Here is a 17888-nt window from a genome sequence, read left to right on the forward strand (position 1 = left end):
AAAATCTGAGATTTACATGAAAGCTTCCTGACATAATGCAGATTCAAGTTTCTTCAAATCATGGCCCCCGGGGATAAGATGGGGCCCCAAGGGGGGATCAAAGTTTTACACACAAATATACATGTATAGGGAAAAACTTTAAAAATCTTCTTCTCAAGAACCACTAAGCCAGAAAATCTGAGATTTACATGAAAGCTTCCTGACATAATGCAGATTGACGTTTGTTCAAATCATGGGCCCCGGGGGTTGGATGGGGCCACAATAGGGGATCAAAGCTTTACATACAAATATATAGGAAAAATCTTTTAAAAACTTCTTCTCAAGAACCACTAAGCCAGAAAAGCTGAGATTTACATGAAAGCTTCCTGACATAATGCAGATTCAAGTTTGCTCAAATCATGGGCTCCAGGGGTTGGATGGGGCCACAATAGGGGATCAAAGTTTTACATACAAATATACAGGAACAATCTTCTTCTCAAGAACCACTGAGCCAGAAAAGCTGATTTTTACATGAAAACTTTCTGACATAGTGCAGATTCAAGTTTGTTCAATCATGGCCCCCGGGGGTATGATGGGGCCACAAGGGGGATCAAAGTTTTACATACAAATATATAGTTAAAATCTTTTTCTCAATAACCACTGAGTCAGAAAAGCTGATATTTACAAGAAAACTTTCTGAAATTGTGCAGATTCAAGTTTGTTTAAATCAAGGCCCCCCGGGGGGTAGGATGGGGCCACAAGTGGGGGGTGTGTGTCAAAGTTTTACATACAAATATAGGAAAAAGATTTAAAAGTCTTCATCTCAAGAACCATTGGGCCAAAGAAGTTGACATTTACATGAAAGCTTTCTGACATAGTGTAGATTCAAGTTTGCAAAGGGTAGTTTGGGCCATAATAGGGACTAAGGTTTTACATGCAAATATATATGGAAAGTCTTCAGATATGGGCCAAGGTGACTCAGGTGAGCGATGTGACCCATGGGCCTCTTGTATTGATACTAAATTGAAAGTAAGGAGATATTTAGAAAGAACAGATAGTCCTTTACCAAAATTGTAAATTTGATTATTCCAGGGGTAGGGGTTTTGGTATCAGGGTGGGGCCAAAATGGTCAGTTATTGAGTGTGTGAACAATAGACATTTTTAACCTTAGCGACAGGGCAAAAACTGCCCCCAAAATGATCAATTTTCAAAAATCTTCTTCTCAAGAATCACACACATGTAAGAAAAACTAAATGAATAGTGATATAGAGGAGGATGACCTCTACCAAAATTTTAAATTTCATGATCCCCGGGATAGGGGTTATGACCTCAGGGCAGGGCCTAACTTGTTATATAGTGTTTATGTGTAAAACACTTAAATAACATTTTCTTTAGTGCTTTTGATACTAAATTGAAACTAGATGGATAGAGCAGATAGTCTTTTACCAAATGGGGCCAAACTTAGTATATATAGTATTTATGTGTAAGTTTGCTGATACTGTATAAAATATATATGCATACTTAGGAATAGCAGAAAAGGATGTACAAAAAATGGTGAATTTCACAACCCAGGGTTATGACTTTCAGATGAGTCCAAATTAGTCATCTTTTGATGTTTTAATGCTAATACACCTATTATTTAAAGCCTTTCATCAGTGTATATGCCCTTTTGAGGGTAGTGAAGTTTTAAGAACACATCTTGTTTTATACTGTTGCTGGACATTAGAATTTAGCTTAGATATTTAGAACAGGAATTTTTTTCTAGATTTCATAGCCCATGGAAATAGTGATACTTTTTTCACTAGTATTGAGGTGACTGATAAGGCCTGTGGGCCTCTTGTTTTTTTAAAGGGTGGGATAATTTTTGTTCATCCTACAGTTTAAAATAAAATTTGAATTCACAGATTGTAAAAAGAAAAATTTTCCTTTTTACGCATTGTTAAAAAGACAATCTCTTATCTTAATAATCAGATAAAAAACTTTTATCTGAATCAGCCTTCGTGTACATATAAACTTTTAGAAAAGGTAGGTTTGGACGAAGAATATTTTATGACAATGTAGGGGTTATATTTGAAGTAAATTTTTATGTCACATGTAAACTTTAAAGCGATGAGGTCAAATTTCACTTTCAAGATTTATGATCATGTATGATATTCTAGTTCTATTAGATAATTCGCAGACCTCCTTGGGGGTAATACGCGATTGAGACGGTGCTGCTAGTCAAGATTGGCCTGCATGAGCTGGTTCTTGCCGATGTTGACAGAGCCAGCCTCTACTACTGAGGCAGGTAATGTCTTCCACTCTGATGGTTCTAGGGATAAATGAGTGGAGTCTCAGTTGTGTTGTACTTCTGTTGTTTCAGTTTCAGAGAATGGTTTGTCATGGTTCTGACATCAGCCTTTTGTAATCCAAGGTCTTCAGGTGTGATGGCGACATGACCGTGTAAGATCTTGTACCTCACCAGGAGTCTGGCCCTCTTCCTCCGAAGTTCCAATCCCTCCAGCCCTAGTGATTCAAACATTCCTGTCCCTCTAGAATAGGTACTGTAGTCCCTGCATATCCACCTAGCTGCTTGTCGTTGGGTTCGTTCGAGAGTACTAGCATCCTTCTTTGAGTGAGGATCCCACACAGTTGAGCCGTATTCCATAATGGAAAACTTATAATACGGTACCAATTTTGATGCACCAGATGCGTATTTCGACAAATAATGTCTCTTCAGTGATGCTCAACCGAAATGTTTGAAATCCGAAGTAACAATGAAGTTTTAGAGCTATTATAGGGAAGAACAGTGTGCCAAAAAATGGAGTCAAATTCGTCTAAGGATAAGAGCCATGCGTGAGGGAGATAATCCTTAATTTTGAAATGAATTTCTAAATTTTAAAACAACAATTAAATATACATTCGTATTTTCAAGCTAGTAACTAAGTACTACTGGGCTGTAGAGACCCTCGGGGACTACCAGTCCACCAGCAGAGGCCTCGAGCCATGGGTCATAATGTAAAACTGATACGGTACCAATTTTGATGCACCAGATGCGCATTTCGACAAATAATGTCTCTTCAGTGATGCTCAACAGAAATGTTTGAAATCCGAAATAACAATGAAGTTTTAGAGCTATCATAGGGAAAAACAGTGTGCCAAAAAAGTGGATCGCACCATAGAGATATATGCTGTCCTCTTGAACTCTTTCGGGCAGCGCTTGAGGTACAGTACCTACGCAGGAAACCCAGCCTCGAATTAGCTCTTATTTAGCACACTGGCTGACCTGTTCTGACCAGTTAAGGCTGCTGGAAATTTTTACACTCAGGTATGTGCAGGAATCTTCTTGGTCCAAGATGGTATTGTTGAGCTGGTACATGCGTGTGATGGGCTTGGAACGAGCTATGGTCATGATGTTACATTTCCGACAGTTAAATGCCATTCCCCTCTGCATACTCCATCGTTCCAGCGTATCCAGGTCTTGTAGTTTGGTCTGGTCTTCTGGTGAGTGAATCTCTCTATACAACAAGCACTGGTCTGCAAATAGTCTGTACTTGGTATTCGGGTCGAGATTAGCAGAAAGAGGAGGGGACTCAGGACAGATCCTTGTGGCACCCCGACGTAACGTCAGCTTCCCGTGAATACTTGCCCTCCACAAGTAACAGCTGCTTTCCACCTGTGAGAAAAGCTTCTATATAGTTCATGTTGTTTTTGACCCCATATTGTTGTAATTTACAGATGGATCGCTGATGAAACACTTTGATAAAAAACTTTGCTGAAGTCCAAAACAGCAACATCTACTTGGGTCTTCTTGTCTCGGATGTTTAACAAGTCATCTAGCTTAACTTATAACTGAGTCTCATTGGACGGTGATTTTCTGGAAGACATGACCTCCCTTTCTTAAAGAGTGTTACCACGTTGGCATGCAACCATATAGTAGGGGTGTACCGGTGTCTAGTGATTGTTGGTAGATGATGATCAGCATCGGCGCTAGGATTTCAGCAGGTTCTTTCAGTATTCTGCATGACTTTTGATCTGGCGCGCCTGCTTTATTTGGATTTATATCAGATAACAGCTTCTGGACTCCTTTGTTTTCTACACGTAGTCTCCTTATAATATAGGAGGATAGCAGGATCCTTGAAGTGTTGAGTTGGCGTAGCGATCATCTTTGCTGAAATCTGACTATTCAAGATGTTGGCTTTGTCAGTACTTCTGAGTATAGTTCTCCATTTTTATTGAGAGGTGCCGCTCCGTTCCGTTCGTTACACTGGTTGTAGAGGTACCTATACAGGGGTTTGTTAGTTCCTTCTTCCACTCTAGCTTACAAGATGCCGTTGATGTAATTCAGGCTATCAGTGCTGAGAGCTTGGTCGTGACTTTTTAATGGGCATTATATTCTGCAATCAACCATTGTACGAATAGGACGTGTTCTAATTCACTCCTTGGGAAGCTGAGATGAGTAAGCTCAAAACAATTTGCAGTGTAAATACGTTTATAGACAGCTTTTCCAGAAATAGGTATAGAAAAATGTACACAAGTACTGTAGTAGTATGATGATATCACAAAGCTTCTAGAGTGTACTCGAGTAGTTTCTAAGGATATACTCCTGAAGAATTTAAGCTCACTACACTAAGGCTTGACACCACGTCACAAGATGGCGATTTAAATGTTTTGTGAAATTATTTGTATTGATCGACTTTGTTCTCTCTCATCGTAGCTCAGTGGTTAAAGGATTGGGTTGGTGAACCGCAGATCTCGAGTTCAAATCTCCCAGAGTCTTTCATTCGTATGTGTTGAAATTTATTTTTTTGAAAATCATGTTTTTTATCTAAATTTGTATATTTTTTGCCTTTTTTGGTTTATGTACTGATCAGTCTGATTGTATATCATCATATTTTTTATAATTAAATCAATTCGTACTGATTTGAGAAACTATTTCTGGGTGTATTGAGTCACCTTAAGAAACTAGCCGAGTATACTTTTTATTATATATATACTCCTGAAGAATAGAAAAACCTAGCCGAGTATACTCTACCGGCTTTGTGATAGTTTCGTTTTCGTTTGTCCTGAGGAAAGGACAGGTCCCGAAAATTAATTTGACAATCTAATATTGTTTGTGTCGTTTGTAATGTTTGTGCTTTATATAATGAGCTCACCCGAAGTGAAAACTCAAGAGAGCTTTTCTGATCAGCCCGCTGTCTGTCTGTTTGTCTGTAAACTTTTCATACTTTCGACTTGTCCGAAACCACTGGACCAATTTCAACTAAATTTGTTACAAATCATCCATGGGTGAAGGGGATTCAAGTTTGTTCAAATGAAGGACCATGCCCCCTTCAAAGGGGAGATAATAACAAAAATGCAAAAACAAAAAATAGGGTGGAGTCATTTAAAAAATCTTCTCATGAAACACTGAGTCAGAAGAGCTGAAATTTACATGAAAGCTTCTTGACATAGTGGAGATCGATTCAAATTTGTAAAAATTATGACCCCCGGGGGTAGGGTGGGGCCACAATAGGGGATCAAATATTTATATGCAAATATATAGGGAGAATCTTTAAAGGTCTTCTTCTCTAGAACCACTGGACCATATACGAGTGGAGATTTACCTAAAGCTTCCTGGTATGAAGTAGGCTCAAGTTTATTCAGATCATGGTCCTCGAGGGTAGGTGGGTGCTACAATAAGGGATCAAAGTTTTGCATGCTGATATATATAGGAAAATCATTTTCTCCAGAACTAATGGGTCAATTTCAACCATATTTGGTACAAATCATTCTTGGGTGAAGGGGGATTCAGGTTTGTTCAAATGAAGGATCATTCCCCATTCAAAGGGGAGATAATAGCAAAAATAGAGTAGTCTTCTTCTCAAGAACCACTGTCGCCAGAAGAACTGAAATTTACACGAAAGCTTCCTGACAAATTAAGTGGAAATTCAAGTTTGTTAAAACCATGACCTCAGGAGTAGGGTGGGCCACAATAGGGGATCGAAGTTTTACATGCGAATATATAGGGGGAATCTTTAAAAGTCTTCTACTCAAGAACCACTGAGCAATAAGAATGGATATTTGCCCGAAAGCGAATATGTAGGGAAAATCTTTAAATATGGGCTAACGTGACTCAGGTGAGCGATGTGGCCCATGTGCCTCTTGTCTTTGTATTCGTATCTACTTTGTGGTTCCGACACAGTCACACGCTAAATAATCCCTTACATGGCAGATATGAAGTTTTACGCATCTAGTATGTGGATGGTTCATTTAAAGTATGAAAGTAGGGTTTATAACATTCAACTAATAGGGGGAAATCAACAAATAAGAAAGAAAAAATCTGATAAAAAATATATGGTAAATATTATATTAATTTGAAATTCAAGGAGTAAATTGTACTGAATTTTTGTGATACTTTTGACATCACATCAATATACTGCAATCGTTTGATATTGTACCATTGTCGTTACATGTATATACATGTAGTGTGAAAGGTTAAAAAAAATTAATAAAGTTAACGTTGAGATAACAAAAGTTGATACAGTTGTTTGTATTGCAGTTAATAAAAATGGCTAACTTTTGGAAAACAATGCCGATTGTTATTAATGTTCATTATCATTTCGCACAAATGTTATGATAATGTTATGTTTTATTCTGTTCATTATTTTGGTAAATATAAAGCGAAAAAGTATTTGGTTTCGATAAAAACTAAAATTTCACAATTTGACCCATTTGTTTTCATTAGACTCTCTGTAATGTATGGGCATGATGAAATGAAATTAAACTTTTTTTTAAGTTCGGTGTAAGCTTCTGTGTCACTAATGGATTTCTGGTGATAAACTGAACACAGGTTTCTAGCTCTTTAAACAAGGTACCTCTGAGACGATAATCCGACATTGTCCAGGAGGGGGTCATCCGAAGTGGTCATTATCTTTAAATGAAATGACCGGTACACGGGACATGCAGGTATTGTTCTGGCTGGTGTGTGCTTTTCCGACAGGTAAGTGTCCAATATTTGCCACGTGCTTCTGTGTGCGATTCTGCCAGAGATTTTTTTATCTGTCAATATTTAACTCAACCAAATACACAAATGTTAAGGTACAGAGGTCAGGCTTATCTATGTAAGAGATAAAACTCTAGCATTGGTAAATGACTTTAATTCCTTTACAATTATTATGCTCAATAAGTATACGTTGCTTGATGTATTGTATGGTAACACAATGGATTCGGATCTTTCTATAAAGTACACATCCTGAAGCGTACCTACTACTACACCATTTGAACCGGAAGTTCCGTTCTTGATAAAAACCGTACCGTTCTCACGTCAAACCGTTCAGCGTTCCGTTCCCGTTCATTCCTTTCACACCGCTCGTTTCCGCGCAGGATCATTCGGAACTCGCGCATAATTCAGTCATCGTAGGTCAACACCGAGTTTAGTAGAGGTGGAGAGAGACTATATAATAATTGCTTTTGACTCAACACAAGACTTTCCGTAGTTCAAAAAAAAGTTTATATATAAAAGTTTATATGTGAGCGGATCTAACATCTAATTTTGATTATAGATTGGAAATAGCCTAATGTAAAACTTATACGGTACCAATTTTGATGCACCCGCATTTCGACAAATAATGACTCTTCAGTGATGCGATTTTTAGATTTAAAAAAATTATATTGGTAGCATTAGAAATACACTTAAATACTACGATCCCCATGTAGCATTTAAGATGCGTATAACTGTATGAAAGGCGAAGACAACGAACGGTGATCAATTTCATAACTCCTATAAGCAATACAAAACAGAGAGTTGGGCAAACACGGACCCCTGGATATATCAGAGGTGGGATCAGGTGCACAAAAGGAGTAAGCATCCCCTGTATTAATTTACTTTTATCCCCTTCCATTTATTTTAGATATTCATAATTTTAATTATATTAAACTTTTATATAGTTGAGGAATTTTTTCTTTCCCACCATGAGTAAAAAGTACCGCAAGTGTCCGAAATTCAGAATTTGAAATAGAGGTTAAACCGTTCATTCCCATCTTAGTTTGGTCCTGATTCTCATAAAGAAGGCTAGAAATACTTTTTAACGGCAAATAATTATTATTCAGTCCAGCATAGTTGTTAACATAATTAAGGTACACTGAATCCGGGAAAAAAATACTGGCCATTTTGAAAATGGCGTTAATTGGGTCAAAATGGCTCAAAGCATTCCGTTCTATATAAATCTAATTAGAATTAAAATTAGACCCCATGATCTGCTTATCTACTACAGTTACACCTATGTGTAGCGATAGTAGATGAGCGGATCATCGGGTCTAATTTTAATTACGTTGGTTCTCGATGAAAACCGTTCGTTCCCTAGCTCAAAGCGTTCTGTTCTCGATGAAAACCGTTCCGTTCAAACTGTTCACCATTCGTTCTCCAAACAAAACCGTTCGTTCACCGTTTCACTGGTGTAGTAGTACGCTTCAGAATCTGTACCTTGCTTGACATTTGTGACGTAAATAATTACTACATATAGAGAGATAACTTTCAGAATTTTCCTTTCTGTGACCTTGACCTTTCTCCTATAACATCTTCCTTTAAAAGCAATACCAATCGATGTTTTATACAAATTATCATCTTGTAAGTTTCGTAGAATTTGGATGACATATAGTTTTTCATGTAATATTGTTCACAAAAATCCCGAATTTCCCTTCCAGTGACTTGACCTTTCACCTGTCACATTACAAACTAACAGCATATACAAAGAGTTATTCCGGCAAGTTAATTGATAAAAATCGGGTAAAAGAGTCTCGATTCTTGTACACAATAACGGACGAACGTATACATGTGTGAATAAATGGGCAAGTTACATGTGTGAACAAATGGGCAAGGTACTACAAGTGTTTACTTTACAACCCTCCTTTTCACTGCAGTGTACTTTATCTGTTTTCACTGTTCACCAAATGTTTGCAGTGAATGTAACTTAAAAATGTAGCCATGATTTATCTAGAATAGTATTAAAACCACGAATTTAATACTACATGAAAACGGAATAAGACAAGAAACCGAAAATACATCAGGGTATGAACTGTGACGCTTCACGCTGTCATAAAAGTATGCCGGCGTGAAACATTGCTGTTCATACCCGCATGTGTTTTCAAAAATTAAGTTTATTTATATTTATATTCTTTCATTTCTGTTAGAATTCCCAGCCGATAAATAAATATTTATGTGTATAGATACACACAGTATTTACATTAATTTCCAATGTTTTTACCTCCGATACCTTTACCAATTAAAATAACAGTGAACAATGTGCGTATGAATCTTTCTAAATATAGTCCGACTAATTCAACGACCATGGATATTCCGTTTCATGAAAAGCATGCTGGAGGTGAAGCATTGCTGTTCATATCCTCATGTATTTTCAAAATTTTGAAATTTACCTTTTAATTGTTTACATTTATAATGCGTTCATGAGGAAATGACTATCATTGAAATTCGTAGAACTATCAAAGGCAAAAAACATTGAAAATGTAAATATCATGGTACGTGTATATTTATTTCACTTTATCATCTCGTATGCATTGCGTTTTGATTCACTTTAAAATGATATATTTGTACTGATTTATGTGGAGCGAAGTTGAGTCAATTTTCAATTACCATGGTTCAGATTTCAAGTACAACGTGTTCATAAAATCCATTTCTGGGACACCTGGGTGTCCTTGAAGACAGACAAATAATTTGATAATTGGGCACTCGTCAACAAAGTGTTGGCAACTGCCTTGGACATTCTGACCAACATTTTTTCGTTGTCAGTCGTTGTCAGTCGTTGTCATCGTTGACCTTAGACAATTATAGTTTGTTAATTAGGTAAACCCATGATTTTATTGCACCAACCAAGAACCCTATTATGTTGTTGTTGTTGTTTATTAGTCAAAAGCAAATACATGTACAGCTTATAGACATAGTATACAATGTAATAAATCTAAAATCATATAAAGGTCAAGAAAGAATAGAAATTGTGCTTATACATTGGTTATTCTAATTTCAAAGGAATTCTTAATAAATTTACCCAGGTTACATAATTCCTTTATATTCTCTGTCGATAAAAATTGAATTAATTGAATTATATTCGAGGTGGATATCGGTTTTTTGGTGCGGTAAAATCGTGTATTAATCGATGTCAACATACTTCAGTTCCTTTATCATTTTTGTAGATCTATTTCATTCTACTATTTTTGGAAACGAAGTCTACAATATCAATGTAGCATGGTATTTTATCAGATAATCACGTGGTATCATTACAACCAATAATTTTTTGGGGAATTACATTAAATATAATTCATATTGTCGATTTCTTCTGAAGAACTTCTGAGCTAATTTGAATCAAACTTGACCACCCCTGTAGACGTAGATCAGAAATAAAATGTGAAAAGCACAACTGGACCATGTTAAAAACCTGAAACTTAGTGACTCAAAATTTTACATTGCTATCTGCCCTGAACACATGGCTACACCTTAAATGTCAAATTGATAAATTCAAGAATCCTCGTGATTGTAGATAAAAGTTTGTTCAAGCCAATGCTCGAAGTCACGACAGGACACGGAGGTATACATGTACAATAAGAATAAATACCAAACATTTTCTCAAGAATCAAAATTTTGTCAAATTGATGTGCAAGCATTATCTAATATAGTTCAGACTGCATGACAGTTTTTTTCACTTATGGTCCTTGAGGGTAGAGCTATACCATGGGGATATGAATGCACAATATACACATATATAGGAGTATGCAGCAAAATCCATTAAACTATCAATATTGTGGCAAATCTTACTTTGACAAATCCCCTTGACCTTTAACAGTTAGATAATATTGATTTTCACCTCTCCTTTTCTTAATTAAAAAGTGTCTTATAGAATTCAAAAGTTATGACAAAGATTAAAATTGCGGATATAGAATTAAGAAGCGTCTCAATCAAAATTAGAATTTAATTTTAATTAAATTGGGAGTGTCTAGAAGTGTCTTATAGAATTCAAAAGTTATGACAAAGATTGAAATTACGTATATAGAGGGTAACAAGGAGTAAGACAGGTCATTATGTTCCCGGTTTTCAATCTTCGGGGCGGGAGATTAAAACAAGATAAATATCTAGTTCGAATGTATATACAAACTTTTATGGGCCGATCCATTTTTTACCGGAAATGTCCGACGGTCCGACATATTTCGCGTATTCTGCAGTATGGGGAATATTATGTATCTCAAACTGCAAACAGCATTCTCCTTGCATGTACGTGCATGTGTCCAAAATGTATGTTTGACAAAATTAATCCGTAGAAGATTTCAGAAAACACTATAATGAACGATTTTCAAATCAAAAGCATTGTAACAGCGTATAAATAACTTCTCTTTGTTAGTGCTGTGTGGGCTGTGGAGCCATTCAAATTGTCCCCCTGGAAAAGAGACCATCGTTCATCTCTTCGAGTGGAAATGGAAGGACGTGGCAACAGAATGTGAAAGAATTCTCGCACCGGCTGGGTTCTGTGGTGTACAGGTGAGATTTGGACCTGCAAGCAATATACGATTTTTTTGTTTTAGAGAAGGATAATGGCTGACATTTTTCAAAACACAAATGAAAAAATAAATACCAGCAATATATACTGTCATTTTGAATTTTATAACCTGGCGCTGTGTAGTCGAAACGACTGCTAATAAAAAAAAAAATGAAAAGACAAAAAGGTGTTGAGTGCCAAATTCTAGATCGTGAGTCCAAGTGCTGTTCTTCCTTAGTCCATATTCATAGTTAGCATCAAATTGCCATCAAGCCAATGTTTAAAAGATCTCCTGACTGTTGGTATAATGACAACCACATTAAAGGTGAAGATAACGAACAGTGATCAATCTCATAACTCCTATAAGCAATACAAAATAGATAGTTGGGCAAATACGGACCCTTGAATACACCATAGGTGGGATCAGGTGCCTAGGAGGAGTAAGCATCACTTGTCGACCGGTCACACCCGCAGTGAGTCCTATATCTTGATCAGGTACACTGAGTTACCCGTTGTCCAAATCAGTGTGCCAAGAACGGTCTAACAATCGGTATGAAACACATCAGACAGCATTTGAGACAATGATAGGTTGTATTGGCAAACTAGATGGTTATAACGACCATAGAATTTGCGAAATGCTGACTTTAAACGAGACTGTTGAAACCCCTGTACCATCAACTTATTTGTCAATAGCCTGCCTCGATTTAAAAACTGACCATACGCAGAACAAGCTCTTGTTATATTTATTTTCAACTAACCATTGATGATATGTAAGGTATGAATTTTATACACAATACGTTGCGGATTTGTAGACATTTTGCATATGAGTAAAGGATCATAAAATGTTCTAAATGTTAGTTTCCAATCCTACTTTGACCTTATACATTGTTTAAAGATTTCTCCTCCACACGAAAACAGAATCGTCCGGCGTCCGCCTCGGCCGTGGTTTGAGCGTTATCAGCCCGTCTCTTACAAGCTGGTAACGAGGAGCGGCACTGAGCAAGAATTCCAAGACATGGTGGTGCGCTGCAACAAAGTCGGAATCAGGTAATCACGTAGTTAAATCAAAGACACTGACCGGGTGTATCTTTCAGCATGTAAAGCGATCTAAGGGAGCGGATCAAATGATCTTAATCTAATTAGATTGGGTAATAGTATCATGATACTTTCGAAATTTGGCTCAAAGTATATAAATTTTGACTTGTGATTACTGATGCATACATCATTGAAAGTTTTACCGATACATACATTATTTAAAGTTTTACCGATACATACATTTAAAGTTTTACCGATACATACATCATCTAAAGTTTTACCGTTACATGCTTTATTTAAAGTTTTACCGTTACATACTTTATTTAAAGTTTTACCGATATATATTTTATTTAAAGTTTTATCGAGACGTACATTATTTGGGGGGGGGGGGGGTCTGTTTGTTCATTTATCTATTTGGTATTTTTGGGTTTTTTCTTTTTGCAAAGAGATAAATAACGTGATTTCACTTAGAATAGCGTTAAAGTATTCAGTGTCAAACACATGGAGAATTAAGTCACTCACTGTACCCACGTAAACATTTATATAAGGGGTCCGGCACGCACTGTCACCGATTTGAACATTTATATAAAGGAACCGGTACGCACTATCGCCGATTTTTTCAATTTTGACACATCGACTTAATTTGGCCTAAGTAATTTAAAACCATCATAATTTGGTTGCTATGCAACTCCGTTGCCATGGTAACACGTACATGCCATTCAGGTCACAAAAGATTAAATTTTACATGAAAAATGACATTTTTATTCAATTGTGCTGGATTTACACTCTTATGAAATCATTATAAAATGATGATATAAAGCATTTCTATTATGTAATTTGATATTTAGTTAAAGGCTTGAATATTTCTGTATCGTTTTCATTCTGTCTGGAAAAGAGGGATGTTTGACACATTCTGAAAAAGCTACTTTAGAGGCAAATTAGAATGATGGATAAAAATTCCCGCATTCAGCTTGAAATCTATAAATGCTTGTACAACATACATTAGATATAGTACTATCATATAACAATGAGACATGTTTGGGAATCTTTCTTCTAAGCTGTGTATTCATGGAAACAAAATGATGCATTTCGTCATATGACAGTAGAGATGCATTTTGAATGCTTTAATAAATAAATGTTTATTGTCAGAAAATGATGAAGGTGCAATTTACTGGTAAATGATTAAAAGCTGATAATTTTGCACAAGAAACTGTCGGAGGAGTTATCCACCCTTGCTAAAAACAAGAAAAATCTAATTTTAAAAAAAACTTGCTGTAAATTATTAATTTCATTCATATTTTTATAAAAAAAAAAAAACAAAACAACAACAACAAAAGTTTGAGTAACTTTTTATTAAGGGATTTTAATGAAAGTACAATTTCTTGTAAGATATTTCTGTAAGATGTTCTTCCTATAAATGTCAATTCAAGGTAAGATACACCAAGAAGCAATGATTGTAAATGTCCATGGTGGATTATTTTTATTTGATAAACTTTTCAAAAGAATTATATAAATTTCACCATTTATTTATAAGGGATGATCGTTATACATCGAATACCTTAAGGACATTAAGATTTGGCAGGTCAGCTGAGTTGACAACAGAATTTTATATAAAAGCTTATACAAACGTTATTTATGGCATCTATAATCTTATTGCATTTTTATGAACCCATCCTTCTTATTGTTGATTGTTCATTAATCACCTAGTAAGAAAGCGTTTACTTAACCGCTATTAATTTGTGATTAGCCTAAGGGGCAGTGGTAGCTAAGTTTTCTTTGTAGTGAGTAAAACGAAGACAACTAACATTTTCAGAATCTACGCAGATGTGACCTTGAACCATATGAGCGAAGCAGGTTCCAGTGGACTGGGCACCGGCGGGTCTTACTACAGCGACCCCTTTTACCCGGAACTCCAAATCTCTGAATCCGATTTCAACAGTGCACAAAACTGTTCAACCAAAGATTTGACTGTCCATAACTATACTAACAAAGCAGAGGTTAGAAACTGCAGGCTGCAAGCTCTGAACGATTTGAAGATATTTTCAAATCACATACAAGAAGTACAGCTAGAGTTTTTAAACAAGCTGATAGATATCGGAGTGGCGGGTTTTCGAATCGATGCCGCTAAACACATGTGGCCCTCTGAGCTAGAGCGTTTGTACCTCAGGTTCCATCACCTAAATACAACATATTTTCCATTTGACACTCGCCCCTTTATTCTTCACGAAGATCTCGTAATAGATACAGTTGGACTGTCCAATGATGTTCCCGAGTACAGCAAATTGGCTAAGGTCACCAACTACGAATATGGGTACTTTCTTGCACGGGTATTTCTGTAAGTACCATTCATATTGGAGCTTTTTATTTGCACTATTTCATATTTGATAGGAAACATTTAAATATGATGTCTGGAGATTTTGATTGAACTTTGTATAGGTTTAAATTATGGATGGTCCCATATGTCCAGTGCTTTATAGGAATATTTTGTTTCTCAGAATAAATCAAACTAAGTAAATGGAGTGGACCTGACTTTATAAGTAGTAGTTGTGCTGTGAAACTAAGCCTTACAAAACAATGCCTTATTTATGAATTGTAGAGGCCACACAGCCAATCTGAGAATTCTGACTGACTTAGAGTTGAGACCAGGTTGGTCAGCCTCTGAGGACACAATGGTTTTCATCGATGACAGTGCAAGTCAACGTGGCTATGGAACAGGTAACAGTAAATCAGATTGAAAACAATTTCACGCGGTTTTACTACATTCTTTGTACGTTGAATCTACTCCGGTTTCTTTGGGTTTTTTTCCCTTATCCATATCAAAGTTAGCGAAACTTTCTATGGAGTTACATTTATACGCCAGTAATTAGAATTAGCAAAACTTTCTAGGGAGTCATTTTTTATACGTCGGTCTTTAGAATTAGCAAAACTTTCTAAGGGGTTATTTTTTAAAACGCCCGTCTTTAAAATTAGCATAACTTTCTAGGGAGTTATTGTTTATACGCCCGTCTTTAGGTAGGACGTACGTGCATATATGGATTTGTCGATTGTTCGTCCGTCCGTCTGTAAGGAATCAGTTGTACGGCCTTTTCCCCAATGTTTGACGTTTAGCTTTGATACACATGTGGTATACCACCTCGATATAGAATAAGTTAAGGATAATTATCATGTACAATAATATTTTGAAATCAAAAGGCTTAACATTCATTCTATATAGCCAAAAATGCAGCTTAAATAAAAGGTAATGTGGGGGAAATAAAACAACTCTTGTGAAATTCGAACTCACGACTTGCAGACTAGGAGCCACACTTTAACACACTGAGCTAACCCGTTTGTCAATGAAGTTTAAAAGGTCAAGAAATATGATACTATATTTTTATTTTTCCATTTATAGTTCGTAAGGAAGTCGGTCATGATTGTGGCCCTATGAAAATTCTTCTTGTTTTAATTTTAGACTTTTTTCTTTGTTGTGTTATTGCTTTGCGTGTTGCTTCACAATGCTACTCATTGTTCATTTAAGTTGTTCAGAGTTTTCCTTTGATCTAAAAGTTTCGAAAGTAAAATACAAACCACGAAATAGGCATCAAATTTATCGATGTATATGTAAAGAATTACAGCCGCATTTTGTATCGTTGAGGATACTCTTAGTTTAGTTGGGTTTTTTTTATTTGCTATTTGCGGTCCAAACATCAAATGTGTCCATTGTGTATTTTTCAGCGAACGTGTTGTCTAACTTTAATAATCCCCGTCTGTATAAAATGTCAACGGCTTTCATGCTCGCACATCCATATGGATTGGTAAGAGTTATGAGTAGCTACTATTGGCCGAGGACGATGATCAACGGTACAGATGTCAATTCCTGGATGGGCCCGCCAGCATCTAACAACATGTCTACTCTGGAAGTCTTCGACGAGAACAGTCTAGATTGTAAAAATGGATGGGCAAGTAGATATGCCAACACGCTAACTTTTGAAGATTTAAATCTGTATATCCAGTAGTATGAACATATCTACCACTGCAAACTATCTTCTCTTGAGATCTAATTGTACTTGGGAATGTGTCATTAGGAGTAAACTATCCATGTACAAGTTGCAAAGTAGAGGTAGTATGACCATTCTTTTCTTGAGATTTAATTGTAGTTGGGAATGTGTAAACTATAAAGCAGAACTACTTTTGCTCTGATGTTAGATGTGTCGATAATCGAGTTATTTTGCTCTGATGTTAGATGTCTCGATAATCGAGTTCTTTGGCTCTGATGTTAGATGTCTCGATAATCGAGTTCTTTTTCTTTGATGTTAGATTTCTCGATAATCGAGGTTTTTTCTCTGATGTAAGATGTCTCGATAATCGAGTTATTTTGCTCTGATGTTAGATGTCTCGATAATCGAGTTCTTTGGCTCTTATGTTAGATGTCTCGATAATCGAGTTCTTTTTTACGCTGGATAATCACCAAAAGCTGTTTTCATTTGTGCAGATTTGTGAACATCGATGGCGACCAATAAAGAACATGGTGGGTTTCCGGAACGCTGTTGGTAAGACCAGATTAACGTATTGGTGGAGCAACGATCAGAGACAATTTGCCTTTGCTCGACAAGGTAGAGGCTTCCTTGTCGTGAACGCAGGAAATTCTGAACTTTCCATCGGACTACTAACTACTCTACCAAGTGGCACATACTGTGACGTCATATCTGGGGACTTTGTGAATGGTTTATGTACTGGACAGACAATAAAAGTAAACAATGCTGGACATGCAAGTTTCAGAATACATTCTCGTCAAGCGGAACCGATGATTGCAATACATATTGGTAAGGGATAAAGACCACACTAAGCGTGATTTATGTATTACTGCACGTGTACTGGTATTTCTAGCGATACATTCAATTGTAAATTACATTTTTAACGTTTTCTAAAATCTTTTATTTTACAGGTGCTAAGTTGGGAACCTCTAATGAACAGACTTCTATTCAAAGTATTCCGAATGTTGGATCATTTCCAGGAGTCGTGGGAAAATGAAGATGTTATGTTCGATAGTTTACGAATTAAATTCTGTTTTATACTTTTTTCATCAAATATGAAATTAGCCTTTTCTAAATTCCAAAATATTTGCCAGCAAAAGTCATAATGAAGATAACGTTTTTTAGATTAGATACTGATAACAGAGAATGGAAAACTTTCAATATACTACCTTTCAAAATAACTAAAAACTGCAAACTCCAATGGTTTCTATACATTAACGGAATTTTAGCAACAACTTCGTTTTTATTCAAAATTTTAAAAAGTGAATTGTTAGATGTGTACGTTTTGTCACAGAGAGGAAGAGAAAATAGAACATATACTGTGAGAATGTGATTGTGTTCAAGCATTCCTAGATGAGTT

General features: G+C 36.2%; 1 protein-coding gene across 1 annotated transcript; it reads left to right on the forward strand.

Annotated features, from left to right (window-relative positions):
- Window positions 1-11022: 11022 nt before the first annotated feature.
- LOC125680218 (alpha-amylase-like) lies at window positions 11023-17559 on the forward strand. The gene is made up of 7 exons (XM_048919660.2): window positions 11023-11482; window positions 12376-12527; window positions 14329-14850; window positions 15112-15230; window positions 16230-16453; window positions 16987-17317; window positions 17440-17559. Exons 2-7 carry the CDS (start codon window positions 12496-12498, stop codon window positions 17523-17525), a joined length of 1314 nt encoding a protein of 437 aa, XP_048775617.2. The 5' UTR covers window positions 11023-11482; window positions 12376-12495; the 3' UTR covers window positions 17526-17559.
- The last annotated feature ends 329 nt before the right edge of the window (window positions 17560-17888 follow it).

Source organism: Ostrea edulis, chromosome 1 (assembly GCF_947568905.1).
Source record: "Ostrea edulis chromosome 1, xbOstEdul1.1, whole genome shotgun sequence".
Lineage (NCBI taxonomy): Eukaryota > Metazoa > Mollusca > Bivalvia > Ostreida > Ostreidae > Ostrea > Ostrea edulis.